General features: G+C 44.5%; 2 protein-coding genes across 4 annotated transcripts in view; one reads left to right on the top strand and one right to left on the bottom strand.

The window, feature by feature from the left end:
- ECPAS (Ecm29 proteasome adaptor and scaffold) overlaps positions 1-4,544 on the bottom strand; it is a 57,968-nt gene extending 53,424 nt beyond the window's left edge. The window contains exon 1 of one of the 3 annotated variants that reach the window (XM_064403950.1): positions 4,404-4,544. In XM_064403950.1, coding sequence (XP_064260020.1) covers positions 4,404-4,425 — 22 coding nt within the window. In that variant the 5' untranslated portion in view covers positions 4,426-4,544. Of the gene's footprint in view, positions 1-2,781; positions 2,801-4,049; positions 4,187-4,403 lie in introns of those variants that run through there. The other 2 variants (XM_064403949.1, XM_064403951.1) reach the window with 2 other exon arrangements.
- A 2,049-nt stretch (positions 4,545-6,593) lies between these two features.
- Positions 6,594-14,973, top strand: DNAJC25 (DnaJ heat shock protein family (Hsp40) member C25). The gene is made up of 4 exons (XM_064403967.1): positions 6,594-7,190; positions 8,204-8,356; positions 10,270-10,740; positions 13,637-14,973. The coding sequence occupies exons 1-4, from the start codon at positions 6,609-6,611 to the stop codon at positions 13,757-13,759; spliced, it is 1,329 nt and encodes a 442-aa protein (XP_064260037.1). The 5' UTR covers positions 6,594-6,608; the 3' UTR covers positions 13,760-14,973.
- Positions 14,974-15,570: the final 597 nt, after the last annotated feature.

Below are 15,570 nucleotides of genomic sequence, written 5' to 3'. Positions count from 1 at the left end.
ATTTTCACAAAAAAACGCCAATTTTGTGGCACTTTCTTGAGAAAAAAAGGTGTTTACAAGACAAAGATAAATACGGAGAACTGAAAAAGGCATTGCATATGAAGAAGATATTCCTTTCATTGTATGTAAAAGAAACAAAGGGACAAAAATCCAAGACATATCTTTGTATCTCTACTTCCAACACCAGTGTCCAATTTATGTAAACTGACACGGTGTATTTGGAATCTGCAATTCCCAAGTTACCATGGCAATGTAGCTACCTGTCTGCGAGAAAATGAATGTTTCACTTCTGGTTCTTTCCAATCTCCATTTAAGACTATAAGGAGGAATACAGGTTTCAGCACTTAACAATCTTGCAAAGACAAAAAAGAAAGGAATCACTTTCAAAACAGAGATAATGGATACAAATTGTACAAAAAAACTACACTGATGATGAGACACTAACTTCCAAATCCTGCAATACCATTCACAAAATTGTCAGCATTATTTTAAGGTTCCTTGCTTCAGAACTGACCTTGTGGTCACCCAAAGTAACACTACAACCCTACAGCCTGCTCACAGGAAAAACATGCCCTTTCCTTCCATTTGGTAAATACTGACATGTCAAAGGTAAGTGGGAGAAAGACAGGGTGGGAAAAAGGATAAAAATATGGATAAACAGTGAAATAGCTACCTCAATACAGCCAAGAATTCAAAGAGTTTACCCTCATTATTTTCATCACAAAAAAAACCACCAAAGAAACCCACCAAAAAACCCCAAAACACACAAAAAAACCCTCCAAAAACCAAAAAAATCCAAAACCCCACAACTAAAAAAAAAAAACCCACAAAAAAAAAAAAAAAAAAACCAAAAAAAAAAAAAAAACAAACAAAAAAAAAACACCAACAAACAAAAAAAGAGCCTGGCTATGACACTATCTCTGTATTTTTATCACAGAAATCTCTCAGTTCTGCCAAACACAGTTTCATTTCAAATCAGTTCCCTCTGGCATTTATAGATATTATGTATAGCACCCCAGTTATTCCACACAGATCCCTCAGCAATGCACATTTGTGTATAGCAGTATCAAGCAAAACACACACCTTTCCTTTTATGAAAACTGACTCAAGAAACTGCTGGGGCTAGGACACATCAAACTAGCTGTACTTCACAGTCTGCCTGTTAACCAGAAAACATCCGAGGAACTAAAAAGAGTGTCTGAGTCATCTGCAAAGAGCAGATCTGTGCATGAAGTCAGAATTTATCTTCACTTTCCCGAGAACTATCAGTTTGACAGACTGGTGGAACTGCTACAAAGTAAATAATTTCAACAATGGTTTCAGTAAATCAGACAAAAACCCCTGAGACCCTCCTCTATTACCTGAACACTGTAGAAGCACTACATGCACAAGCATCCCCCCCTTATTTTCTCCAAAGGATCCTACACCAAATGAAGAGTTCTGGATACAAAAGCATTTCTATTTCACCTCCTGGATGGCAGCACGAGTTTTAGGGGCAGGTTCCTACCAAAGCAAAAACTCTAGCACACCCTTCTGTCTCTCTAGAACTAAGCAATTCTTCACTATTCCACAAGCAGAAGAATAAAGTTCTCATCTGCTGCGCAACTACTAAAATAGGAGTCAAATTCTTGTTCAAATGTTATTAGACTCTGGGAGAAAATATAACTAGTATGATTATAGCAGCAAACAGTGAGTCAGGATTTGCTGGTGCTATTCTTGTCTCTACCAGTAACCCCTTATGTGCCTACAATCAAAAAACTTAAGGGAGCACTTGTACAAACAGGCCACTCACCAGGTTGTTTTTTACAAGATTTGACTGGAAAAGGTTAGGAAGGCCTGTTGGAGGAGGAATATATTATGGTTTTTTCCCATTCTATTGTTTAATTTTATAGAAGCTTGAATAGTACACCAGCACCCATGCTGCAATTTGCAATATTCCAGGCACAAGTTCTCCATTTGAATGGATGACTGCTATTACTCAAGATTAACTTGATTAACTTGCCTCTCTTGCATCTGAACTCTTGTGGCTTTAGGGCCAATTTACTAATTTTGCATTAATCTTTAAAGTGCCATATCTTATGCTGCCTTCAAACAACCTGTCCTCTAAAATGAGAGGCATCCTTTACACAGCACTTACACAGAGTTTCTATGTTTGACAGGGCCTACAGATGAAAGCTTCCTACAGCCATGTGAATATAAAGCAACGAAACTTGGTTTTCCAATCTAAAACTAACGGTAATTACTTTTGTTATTTCAGGACTAGTCATCATCCTACAAAAAACACTATTTACTTCCAGATACGCTGAATTTTAACTATTTGAATGTATGAAAAGACAGCAAGCCCACACGGAGGCTTAATTTCCGTCTCTTTCTCTACATGAAGTTACTTTTTTTTCCATTAGCTTTAATTAATTTTTTATTTAAGATTACAGTATTTTCTATTCAGTGACAGAGAGGTACCACAAAAACCCCAAACTAAACAAAAATAAATTTCCAAGAAGAGATTCCTCCTCCCACCCAAAGAAGAGAATTCTAAGCAAACCAATAAAACTCTCTCATTTTTGAAGGATGTTGTGATCAAATAACCTGAATGACATAATATAATTATTAATGTGAATCTCAGTCTAGGGACAGTTGTCTTTTTAGCTCAGCTTAAGAGAAAGGGCTGTGTAGCAACCGGCACATGGCTGAGAACTTATTTTTTGCAGGATCAGATCTGGAGCCTGGAAAGTTAGATTACACACAGATAAAAGCCAAGAAGTCACAAGGAAGAGATCTCACATTGACTGGCTTCACCAAGGGGAATCGCAATAGCATCGTAAATCCAACAACAGAATCTCTTGGATGACAGCAGCAGTGAGAGCTTTCACTGTCCTTACATCAATTTATCCCAGGTGTCAATGGAAATAATATCTTGGCATTTGGGTCCTCCAGTTCTAGGATCAGTGCAGGATCAAGATTCTTCTCTACTCCACCACTGGACCTTGGCTACATAAGGGACATCCCCACCATTATATCACTCAGCCTAGTTCCAGTAACATCTAACACAAAGCAGAATTAGGATGTTGTCTACACAGAAGTTCACAATTTAAAAAAACCCAAAAACAAACAAACAAAAAACAAACTAAAAAACCAACAGCAACAACGAAAAAAATAAACAAATTAAAAAACAGCACACAGAAATTCTTCAGTAGTGAAAGCCAATAGTGCTGAAATATGCTCAAAGTATTTCTTCTGCCCTTTCTCTCTGACAACTGCCAAGTACTATTTCAGGGCAACCAAAGGCCCTCTCATTTGGCTGAGTCATATGCTATCTAGATATTAACTCTTCACAGATAAGAATCATCTTCAAGCCAGGGGCTTGAAAAAGCAAGGGGAAAGAAACCGCTTTTTATGAAGTTCCATAAGCTTCTCCAAAGACCGGCTGATCGGGTGCTTTCCCAGAGTCTCTGAAACAGGGTTTCGGAGGTGACCAGAAGGCAGGGCCGAGCTCCGCTGTCTCGAATGCTCGGCGGCAGCGGCACCTCCGGTCATGTGCCGAGCGCTGCAGGGTTGGCCGCGCTGCGCTCTCGTACCCACCGCCCGGCACAGCACCAGGGGCTGGCCGAACCCGCCCCTGGACGTGCTAGCCGGCGTTGCGCTCACACCGCTGCCGCGGTTCGAACACGGCAGCCGCACAACGCAGGGCGAGAGCACCGACGGGCAGAGGCGCTGCCGCTAGCGCCCGCACGGGACCGGTGGGCGGAGGCCGCTCCCCGGAGGCGGTGGTCCCGACGACCCCAGGCTCCGTCCCGGCCAGGAGCCCCCGCCACCTCCCCGCAAGGTCACGCAGCCGGAGGGGCCGGGGATGCGGGAGGTGCCGCTGCTCCCGGTTTCCGCTTCCCGAGATGGCCTCCCACGGCCGGTCCGGCCCCGCTGCCGTCACCGTCCGGCCGGGCCGGGGGCCGAGCCCCACCGCAGAGGAGACCCGCTGCGGGGAAACCCCGGGTCGCCCGCCCGCTCGCCGCCCTCGGGCCCCCGCTGCGAGTCCCTGCGCCGCGAGCACTTACTGAGCTCGTCCTGCGCGGCCGCGGCCATGTTGCCGGCTGAGGAGGGAGGGGAGGCGGCGAGAGACGCCCCGCGCCTCCCACCCCTCTCCGGCACCGGCACCGGGCCGGCGGCAGCGTCTCTTCTTCTTCTTCTTCTCCTCCTCCTCCCTCTCCACCTCTTCCACCCCCTCCTCCTCCTGCTCCCGGCGGCTTCCCTCGACACTGGCAAGCTCCCGCTCTTCTGTCACCGACAGTTTATATTTAGAAAGAGCTGCCGTCCCCACTGCCCGCCCCCGTCGCGTACACGGCCCGGCCCCGCCGCCGCCGCCCCGCCCGGCGGGCCCCGCGGAGGAGGTTTACGGGGGCAGCACTGACCGGAGTCCGCGCTGACCTCCATGGCGGCCGCGCCGGCTCCGCGCTCGGCACGGCGGCGCAGGGATGGGACGGGAACGGCGAAGGGCGCCCCCGCGCGGCCGTGGGGGCGCCAGCAGGAGGAGGGCGGGGAGCCCCGCCCACAGGCGGGAAAGGCCCCGCCCACCGAGCTGCGCGGCCGCGCCTCTCTTCCAGAGCCGTTCCCCGAAGGAACGAAGCTGCTCCGTACAACTCCTGCCCTGCCGTTCTGGGGTCACTCAGAGAGACCACCACACCGCGTCTTTCCCCCAAACTCTGCCATGCCATGTGTGATCTCTGTAAGGAGCATCTTGGCAACACGCCCCAGCCGAGGCGTCGCTGGGGCTCCTCTGGAAGCAGGCGGCGTGGCGCCCGCTCCGCACCTCCCGTACTGCTTCCTGCAGGCGGCACGGGGGCAGCTGCTGACGTCTCCCGAAAGCTCCAGGGCCAGTCCCAAGGCAGACGTGAGCTCAAGCGACAGGTGTCAGAGCACTAGCTTGTTTCTCGAGTCAGGCAAAAAAAAGGTGACAAAAGCTGCTGTGCACTATCTTTGCTACATCCGTGCAATGTTTCTGGCCGAGCTGGAGTTCATTTCCCCCACAGAAGCCCTCACCTTGCTGCACTTTGCACTGATAATTGGAAAGGCGCTGATAACACACCGGTGTTCTGGCTGTTGCTGAGCAGCACTGCCACAGCACCAGCGCTGCCTCTCCAACATTCCTCCCTCCATCCAGGGGGCGGGGGGTGGGAAAGATCCTGGGAGGGGACACAGCCAGGCCAGCTGACCCAAACTGACCAAAGCCATATCCCGTGGCATATGATGTCAGCTCAGATATAAAAGCTGAGGGAGAAAGGAGGAACAGAGGGCATTATTTTTTTTTAAGAGAGACAGGCAGAGGAGGAGACCAGCCACATGGGAGGCACACTAATTTCTACCTTTAAGAACAGCACATACTCTCCGATGAGCTGAGCATTTTGTGGTGAATATTTGCAGCATCAAGGCCATATCTGCTTTCCTAAGAAAGGTCAAACACTGAGGTGGTGTTCCTGCTGGTTACACCAGAGCAGAGATGTAATCCTCCTTTCCAGGAGAAATCTTTGGGTATGGGACATCACAGGTGGCACACCTCGCATCAAAGCCACCATTTCAGGGAGCTGTGCATACAGAATCACTCAGAATCACAGAATGGGTCAGGCTGGAAGGATATCTGGTTTAACCTCCCTGCTGGAAGGGTATCTGGTTTAACCTCCCTGCTCAAGCACGGCCACCCATGGCACAGGATTGCATTTGGACAGCTCTTGAATCTCTCAGGTGGGGGAGATTCCACAACCTCTTTGGGCAATCTGCTCCAGTGTGCAGTCACCTGCACAGTAAAGAAATTCTTCCTCATGTTCAGGTGGAACCTTGCCACCCTCCCTTAGGATACTTCTAGACATAGATGAGGTCACCTATCAATTGTGTCTTTGGGCAGCAGCAGGAGGAGTGTTCTCCACGATTCCGTGCTATGGAGGTGGTGTACCAGGCAGTTCCCAATATGGAGCCAGTTAAATTGTGTTCGACCCTACATGACAGGTGTCAGACCCTGAACTCTGCCAGGAGCAAGTCTAAACCAGGCACAGGCTCAGGAAGTACTTCAAAGCTTTCTTCCCTGGAAGAATCACAGAATCACTGGGGTTGGAAGGGACCTCTGGAGATCACCTACTCTAAGCCCCCTGCCAAGGCAAGGATCACCTAAACCGCATGGCAAAGGAACGTGTTCAGGTGGATTTTGAGTACCTCCAGACAGGAAGACTCAGTGACTTCCCTGAGCAGTCTGTCCCAGTGCTCAGCCACCCTCACTGTAACGTTCTTCCTCTTGTTGAGGTGAAACTTCTTGTGCTTATGGCCTTTGCTCCTTATACTATCGCTGAAAAGTCTGGCACCATCCTCTTGGCATCTGCATATATATATATATGCATTAATGAGATCCCCTCTCAGTCTTCTCTGCTCCAGGCCCAGCTCCTGCAGTCTCTCCTCATGCTTCAGACCTCAAATCACCTTTGTGGCCTCCTCTGGACCCCTTCCAGTATCTCCGTGTTTTTCTTGAGCTGTAGAGCTCAGAACTGAACACAGCAGATCAGATACGGCCTCACCAGGGCTGAGTACAGGGGGCAGGATCACCTATCGACCTGCTGGCAGTGCTCTTCCGAATGCATCCCAGGATTCCGCTGTGCAACGCAAGGGCACACGCCGCCTGCCAGAACGGCCCGGCAGCGGCGTGTGACAGACGGGGACAAAAGGCCGCTCCCGGCGCTGGGCGCCCCGAGCAGGCCGCGCCCCGAGCAGGCCGCGCTCCGCGCTCCGTGCCCCCGCCCCGCCCCGCCCCGCCCCTGTCGCGCCCCCGCCCTCCCGCGCCGGCCCCGCCGCCGGCCGCGCGCACGGCGCGGAGCGCGGCCCGGCCCGGCCCCGGCGGCGGCGCAGAAATGGCGGCGGCGGCGCGGTGGTGTCCGGGCGGGCGCTGGGCGCTGTGCCTGTGCCTGTGCGCGGCGCTGCTGCCGCGGCCGGCGCGGGGCCTCACCGACCGCCTCTACTGCGGCCGCCGAGTCTGCTACGAGGTGCTGGGCGTCAGCCGGCAGGCCAGCAAGGCGGAGATCGCCCGCGCCTACCGGCAGCTGGCCCGGCAGTACCACCCCGACCGCTACCGCGGGGAGCCCGCGGGCGGCGAGGGCAGCGGGGCGCAGGCGGCGCACGAGAAGTTCCTGCTCATCGCCGCCGCCTACGAGACCCTCAAGGTGAGAGAGCGGGACCGCCGCCGCGGCCGGAGCCGCTCCGGTAAGCAGTCAGGGAGGGGAGGAGAAACACCCCGAAAAATCCTCCTTCCGTAACCAGCCCGAGAGTGCGGGAAGGAGGATGGAGTGCTGTTGAAGATCCTCCTGTGTCTAGAACACGTTCTTTTCACATTTATTTATTTATCTATTTTATTTATTTATTTATAACGAACCGACGAGGCTTTATCTTGGCTGTATACCTTTAAAAGTAGCAGTGACTCGAGTAGCATATGGGATCTGTAAGGGAAGGCTTCTCAGGGCAAAGCATGTGTGACTTGGCAAAGATGGAACCCAGGAATGGAAGAAGGAGACGTGTAAGTGTTTTAAGGCTTCAAGGGATTAGAAAAGGGAACTTTTTTTTTTTTTTTTTTTTTTTTTTTTTTTTTTTTTTTTTTTTTTTTTTTTTGCGGGGGTGAAGGAGGGACGAGTTTGGAAGGAATTCAGTTAAGCCTGGCAAAATTATATTTCCCATCCTGCAATTACATGGAAGAAAATGATTAAAAACTCGGAAGACATGAGAACAATGAGGTTTGAATTGGCCTTCCATTGGACAGATTCCATAGCCCTGTAAACTAATTCCTTTAAGTTTTGTAAAACAATTTCCTAATAGGTTTTTCATCTGAAAATCTTTTCCTGAGCAATACTTATTAACTCCAGTCCAGCTGGACTTCCCATTCTGAAGTTAAACAAGTTACTCTATGGATTTTAGTTGCTTGTGTGTTTTCTGGTTTTAAATGCCTTTTCACAGTGCCTGCTTATTCATTTTATGGCTAAACATATATGTGCATGGGCAGATAAGTGTGAGAAATTAATAGAGAATATGAGAAAACTACGAATTTCCTCTGTGTCTCATACTCCCTTGGGCTGCTGCCAGTTTTGCAGAAGCATCGTCCTTAATGAGATGTAAAACACACGTACAATAGAGCAAGTGAAAGCAGGAATTTAAACCTGAATGAGTTTTTCATGTCATCCTGCAGGATGAAGAAACACGAAAAGATTATGACTACATGCTGGATCATCCTGAGGAGTATTACAGGCATTACTACCACTACTACCGCAGGAGACTGGCACCTAAAGTAGACGTCACAATAGTGATCCTAGTTACAGTGTGTGCCATCTCCGTGTTTCAGGTAAAATTTCATGTTTACATTGTATTGCTCTGTGAGTTTCTGAACAAGAAGAGAAGTAGCGGCAGCTCTCATGATGTGCCATTTAATAAGAAGTGTCAGTGAGGAGCCCTGTTTTCTATGCTGTGGTTCAGGTCTGTGTGGTGTCCATAAAAATGCTGAAGTCAGGAGGTATTTAGCAGATTTTTGACTGTCCTTGGTACCTTGAACAAAGGTAGAGGTTAAGTTTCTTTTAATTTTGTTGAGACAAGGTGCATCTTTTCTGAAGAATTTACTTGGTTCTTCCTGGCAGGCTCAGAGTAGCTGAGGCAGGACTAGTGCCCCAAATAATGTGTGTTAGTTTGTCAAGACACATAAATTAAAAAAAACCAATAGACTAGCAAACTGAATTCAGGAATCAGTCAGATGATAGGACTGAATATCAGGAGTTTACTAAACTTGTGTGAATCTTGCATTGTGGTGTATTTTGAATACCACATTGATGAAATCTGGAGAGAAGCAAATTCAGTTCAGCAGAGTTTACTCCGAAGGTGGTAGAAACAAGGCCAAGAAAGCCCCCTGTGTTTTAGGTAAAAACGCTTGTGCTGTTGATGACAAGAGGACAAAAGTGCCTAACTTCTCTTTAGAATCTTTTAAATTGCTGGTTAAAAACATTAAAATTACTCAAGTTTAAGAGAGGAAGATACAGCTTATGCTGTGGTGCAGATAGCTCAGTGTTTAGTGGGATATTGGAAGTTAGAATAAGTATGTTGATCAGAATTTGAGAACTTGGAATAATGAATTCTAATGGCATATTCCTCCAAATACCTAATTTATCTTCACATTTAGTAGTGGCAATGTTTTATTTCACATCTTATTTCTTACTTTGTAAGTGCAGACACTCACTTTCCTGGAGTCCCAACTGCAAAATGCTTCTAAATTCAATGTAAGCATTTGTGTAAACTGGTTTTCCCATCTTGCTTTCTGTTGTTTCTGCTCCTTGGCCTTTGCTAAGGTTGTGTAGTGGGTTTATGTCTGTGCTTGGTCTTAGTAAATGGTGTGAGGTGCGTAATGGTTAAAAAAGTTGTATCAGTGGGACATGCTTGGATGTCCCAAGAATGAAAGTGAGCTGCTAACTTTTTCCCTCTTTTCCTATCTAGTTTCTTCCATGTTTTCCATGCCTGATCTCAGGTCATTTACAAGACACTAGATGGGAATAACATCAGCTCTCAGCTGGTCTATGTGCTTCTTCTGTCTTCAGAAGGAAGCACTCTCAGGGTTTTGCTGTACAGGGCTAGGAGTTGGACTTGATGATCCTTGTGGGTCTCTTCCTATTCAGGATGTTCTACAATTCTGTGTTCATTCAGGCAGTAAATTTCTGGTTTGTTGTCTGGGGTTTTTTTCCCCCACTCCCTTGAAAATCAGAGGGCAGCTAGAGATCAGACAGGAATGTTGAGTCTTGTAAAGTGGACACTGCCAGACTAATGAGATTGTCACATAGTCGATGTTCAGTGAACTGTTTTAAATGGGTAACAATTTTATACTTAAATATTCGTATACTAGCTCCTATATCTATAAATATAAGAAGGGGGGCTTCTGAGACTGGCTGGCACAGCCTGGTATTAACTTGCAGGAGCATGCCATCTACTCAGGAACAAAATTCTTCAGAACAGTGTCTGCTTGGCCTTCCTTGTCATCATAAATTGCTGTGAGATTCACTTATATACGTCCATTTTCCAAGTGCTTCACTGAGCCTGGAGGGATAGTTTCTGTGATATCACAGAAGTACTGTTAGCTTCACTTTTTACCCTTACTATAATGTAACTGTGGTTAAAAGTGTGTGACAGCATTACTTTTTTCTTTTCCTGGCAAACCCCCAGATAGGAATGTGCCTGTATTAAAACATGGTTTTTACTTGTACTGTTTTTAAATTACAGTTCTTCAGCTGGTGGAGTAGTTACAATGAAGCTATCAACTACTTAGCATCTGTGCCAAAATACCGTATACAAGCTACTGAGATTGCCAGGCAACAAGGTTTACTCAACAAGACTAAAGAAAAAGGCAAGAACAGGCGGTCTAAAGAAGAAATTCGTGAAGAGGAGGAAGAAATTATCAAAGACATTATTAAAAATAAAATAGATATAAAGGGTGGTTATCAGAAGCCCAAAATATATGATATCCTCCTATTTCAGATCCTTCTTGCTCCTTTTTACTGGTGCAAATACATAGTTTGGTACTGTTGGTGGATTTATTGTTTCACTATTAAAGGGCAAGAGTATGGTGTGGAAGAGAAGTTGTATATCATACGAAGGTACATGAAAATGTCTCAGTCTCAGTTTGACAGCCTGGAAGATCATCAAAAAGAGACCTTTCTTGAACGGCAGCTGTGGATACGAGAAAACTATGAGGTGGGTAGCAATACTGAAATTGGCCAGGAAATAAGCTTTCTAACACAACTTGAAGTATTAGAAAGCAGACATTCTTTATTACAGCACTGGACACACCCCAAGCATATATTCTCTAATCAAATGTGTGTTATGAAATTTTACAGTAGGGTATTTATTCTATCATGATCATACATATTCATTACAATATACTTCCTAGCTTATACATCACTTTTCCTAGAGATAATTTGCATGCATTTGAGTTCTACTGGACGTCCTTTCATGTTTCTAGAGGCTTGTCTGACAGGGTCTGTGATGGTTGTATTGACAAAAGTTTCAGTATTACAGGTGTCCTTTCCTTGAACTTTTTCTTCCAGCAAGTGCTGTTGCTTCTTGTTACATGCAAAAGCACACTGTTTTCCTTATTATCTGTTCATCTACTGGTTCCAGTTACTTTTACATAGCTTTACCTTTTTTTGCTATTTAGTCTTTAAGGTCTATCCAGCAGCTTCAGGGAAACTGAAAATATCTCTTCTCTATGCTATTTATCAGTAGCCCTGGTGGAAAAACTAATGTTGGTTATCCAGCAGTCCCAGGGCAATAATAACAGTATGCTGTTACAGTAGATTGAAGACTATTGTCTGTTCTCCAAACAGTAATAATTTTTAATAAGCATTACCCAGATTGTCTGAAACTCCTATTTCATCAGTCTTCTAAGCTGTTAGAAGGCTCAGACTGTTTTGATTGGTTGTTTGTTTTTGTTTTGGTTTGGTTTTCCCATCTGTCCTTTGATAGTTCTTTGGCCTGCGGTGAGTCATAGACTGTTGCAGTGCTGTATGCCTATTCAAGTAGGAATGGCATAAAAGCCACCATTAGGCACAACTTCTACTCTTGCCATGGATAGTCAATACTAGGTAGTCACTATGTAATTTTTAAAAATTCTGTGACAGCAGAGAAAGAACATTAGCCACAGCATGGAATTTGCAGTCCAGAATTATTTGGGATGCTGGGGCATGGCAGGTTGACAAAACCCTTCTATTATTCCACAGAGGTACATCTGTGGGCCATTTGGATGGGAGGTGTCTAAAGAAAAACACGGGAATGTGAACTTAGCCTGCTTAAGGGGAAAAGGATTTGGTGCTGCTGTTCTGCATATGTTGGGAAAAGAGATGGGATGATGGCAGGACACCCAAGATAAGAGAATGTTTCCTAGCAAACCCATCCTAACTGAGCACATACACGTACCTGGCAGCTAATTCTTTCCTTACATTAACACATATTTTACCATTTTCCTCTTCAAGTTTGTAGAGTAATCTACCCCTGCCTGCTTTTGAAGAAACAGTCTGGAAGTCCCACGACTGAGCAGTGCTGCTAGTTAAAGCAGATGTTAATATAGAAATAGATTGCATGGATATCCTGTAGTAGAGAAAAACTGCCCTGGTTTCTCATCCATGCAGTTTCTAACTAAGGATGTTTTGGTCACTGAATGTGAAAGAGCAGTATTTGCCACAAGTGAAGACTTTTTAGCTCACACTTGTCTCTTGTGGTGGTTGGCAGTTCATTTTTGCTGACAAAGACATGTCAGCTGCACCTGTGCAGTAATATTTATCCAAGCTATTTTGCAACTTTGTGACTTTCTGAAAAGGAAATGGTGTCTTTGTAGGTAATTGCTTTAATGAGTTTTACCTGGTCACTTGTATGCATTGAAGTTTTCAGTCTCTGCTGTGCCATCTGCATGAGTTCAGTACTTGTAGAAGGTGGTAGAAGAGGATTTTTTGAAGCCGCCTGAACTCCTGCTCATTCTAGTATTACTGGAAACGGAGAATAATCATGCTTTAATCTGTTCTGTTCTGCTAGCTGTGCTTTTGTGTATCACTGCCATATCCTTACTTGAAACGTAGTAATGTATTTTCTAGGCTGAAAAATAGTGCTGTAGTGTTTCTCCCCAAACGCTTGTCTGTTCCATCATCACTGGGGATGTCTGTCTAAGTATTGTTCAGTTTTCCAGTGCTTTAGGATGGGAAAGAGCAGGAATTCAATACACAGGGACATCACAGAGCTTCACAATATTTTTACTGTTTCTCAGTGATTCTTAAAACCCTTATGATCACTGAGCATTGAGTTTGTGTATTCATGTAGCCATCCATGATATATTTTTAAAATCGTGCTCATGCATAGTGGAACTCTAAATTTAATTGGCCTTTGAGTCAGACTAAGTCACATGACACTGAGATGATAAAATCATGGATGGTTTTGAGATTTATGCTGGATGCATTTACATAAACTGCCTCCCAGAATAAAAATGCAGATAATGTTGCATTTTTGTGTTTTTTTTTTTTTTTTTGAGATTATTGACTCTGCTGATAACTGTAGATTCCATTGCAGTGACAGAATATTTCTTGACAGAATATAATAGTTTATCTTGTAGTACTGTAAATACTGGATGCAGAGATATTTGAGATATTCTCAACTTTGCAAAGTTCCATAGTGGTTTTCTGTTAGATGACGACTTTGAAAAGGGAGAACAGCTAAAATGTGGAGTTGAACAGCTGCATTGAATAGTATGTGTGCTGAAAGGGACTCGCGAGGTTAGCTTTTCAGAACATGAGCAGTTGCTTAGTGTGTGTTTTGTTGAATTCATTGAGCATCTACTTCTCTAGCAAAAAATAAGTTTTGGAGCTTACAGGAAGGTTGTTCTGCTCTCAGTAGAGCACAAAGCATCTTGGGCAGTAAGTAGTAGGCTCTTAGGCTACAGGTGCTCCAACACTTTGTGTTGGTCAGGGCCTGCTTCTGCACTGCAATCCAGTCTTTTGTAAGAAAAATAAGCAGGCAAATGATTGAAGAATAAACACAGACCCCACTAGAGGCTCAGTTAAGCTGTTTCTTCACCCTTATCAAAAATTTTTCTTTGTCTTACCAGGTGTATAAGCGAGAACAAGAGGAGGAGTTAAAGAAGAAGATGGCCATGGATCCCCGATGGAAGAGATACCGGCGGTGGATGAAAAATGAAGGACCTGGAAGACTGACTTTTATTGATGATTGAAAGTTGCTGAACAAAATGTGTGCTATTGCTGAAAGTGATTTGCAGAACTTCTCATTACATCATTCAGAGTTTTGTCTGCTGTGGCTTAGCAGTGATCTAAAACTCAGGAACTATTACATCAGGCAGAAGCATAATACAGGTTTACCATTTTTATAAATCAGACCTATTAAAACAGGCTCAGCCTAATGTATATATGCCATTTACTTGGGGATATCAGTGTGGAATTCATTATTCCAAACAATGTATTTTTGCTAGATACTTAATATTCATCATCAATGAAACCATAACTCTAGTCTTTCTGAAAATGTTTAGTTCAAACATTGACAAGTCCCAGTTTTCCTCTTTAAGCTGAAGGTTTCTGTAAGTGGAAACTGAAAATGCTTATAAAGGATTCTGAAGCAAAAGCCATTTTCTGTTTTCCTCTCTTTCCCCCTACTTTTCAATCTAATTTCTAAGATGCCAAATTGGTTGTTTTTCATGTAAACAGTATGGGGATTATACAAGACTACTGCTATTCCTGCTTCACTTGGAAATGGATTTTATTCTTTGTGGGAATAAATGATGCATGATTGATCATCATTGTGATGCAAACAAGCCTTAATTCTTTGTTCTACAGAGTAATTAATGAAACAGTATGCTTGGATGTTTTGTGGTTTTTCATCTTGTACATTGGATTATACCTGCTTGTTCAGAACAAGTACACCAGTGAATATTAGTTTATTAAATGTGACATTTCTTTCACCAAAGTATTGATTAAAGGGAAAAATGACCCTTTTGTTAAAAATGGCAATTTTGATGCCTTATGTAAATAAAAGTTTATATATGCAGACTTAATTAGTTTTAAATTCTAAATCTTAAGTATTCATTACATTTATCTCTTCTGATCAGACCTCTGAGTACTTAGAATAAATAATGCATAATAGTAGTCTGTGGTTTGCTCTGTAACAACCCAGGGCAGAGTTTCTGTGATTTGCTGGTAAAAGGGGTTCTGCTACCTTATTCCTCCTCAATAATTTTACTGGGGAAGGAATGATGGGAGCATAGTCTCTCTCCTGTCATCACATTTGTAAAGGTGAGTTCCTTAGAGGGAAACTGCTGAAAACAGTGCCTTGTTAGCTGCCTTCTGTAGAGATTGGTTCTGGGACCACAGGTTTTGAACTTGCTACTCCTGACCTTTTGCACATTCTTGAAATGTTTCAGTTTTCTGTTTAAAATAACATACTCAAAAACATGTGAAATAACATATTCAAAAACCTGTGTTGTAGTTTTATGCCCAGCTGGAGATGAAACACCTCGTAGCTGCTTGTTCAACTCCCCTCTCTTTTCCCCCCACACAGGTAGAGTGGGGAAGAGATTCAAAGTAAAACTTGTATGTTGAGATAAGAACAGTTTAATAATTGAAAATGCAGTGAAATACAATAATAATGGGAAATAACAAACAAGTGATGCATGTTGCAATTGCTCACCAGCCACTGACAGATGCCACACTCCCCTTCCTGTACCCAGATCCGCAGGCCTTCTGGGTAACTCCACAGTTTAATACCAGGCATGATGTTCTCTGGTGTGGAATATCCATTTGATCAGTTTAGGTCATTTGTCCCAGCTATGCTCCCCGCCAGTTTGTTTGGGTTTTTTTAATCTTCTCATTGGCAGAGCATGAGACAAGGAGGGAAAAAGTCCTTGACTTTGGATAAACACAACTTAGCAAAAACCAAAATATCGCTGTGTTATCAACACCATCCTCATTCTGAATCCAAAACATAGCACTGTAACAGCTACTGAGAAGAAATTACCCTAGCTGTAATCGGAAC

Source organism: Passer domesticus, chromosome Z (assembly GCF_036417665.1).
Source record: "Passer domesticus isolate bPasDom1 chromosome Z, bPasDom1.hap1, whole genome shotgun sequence".
NCBI lineage: Eukaryota > Metazoa > Chordata > Aves > Passeriformes > Passeridae > Passer > Passer domesticus.
The sequence above is the reverse complement of the archived record's forward strand: the minus strand, read 5'-3'. Positions and strand labels throughout refer to the sequence as shown.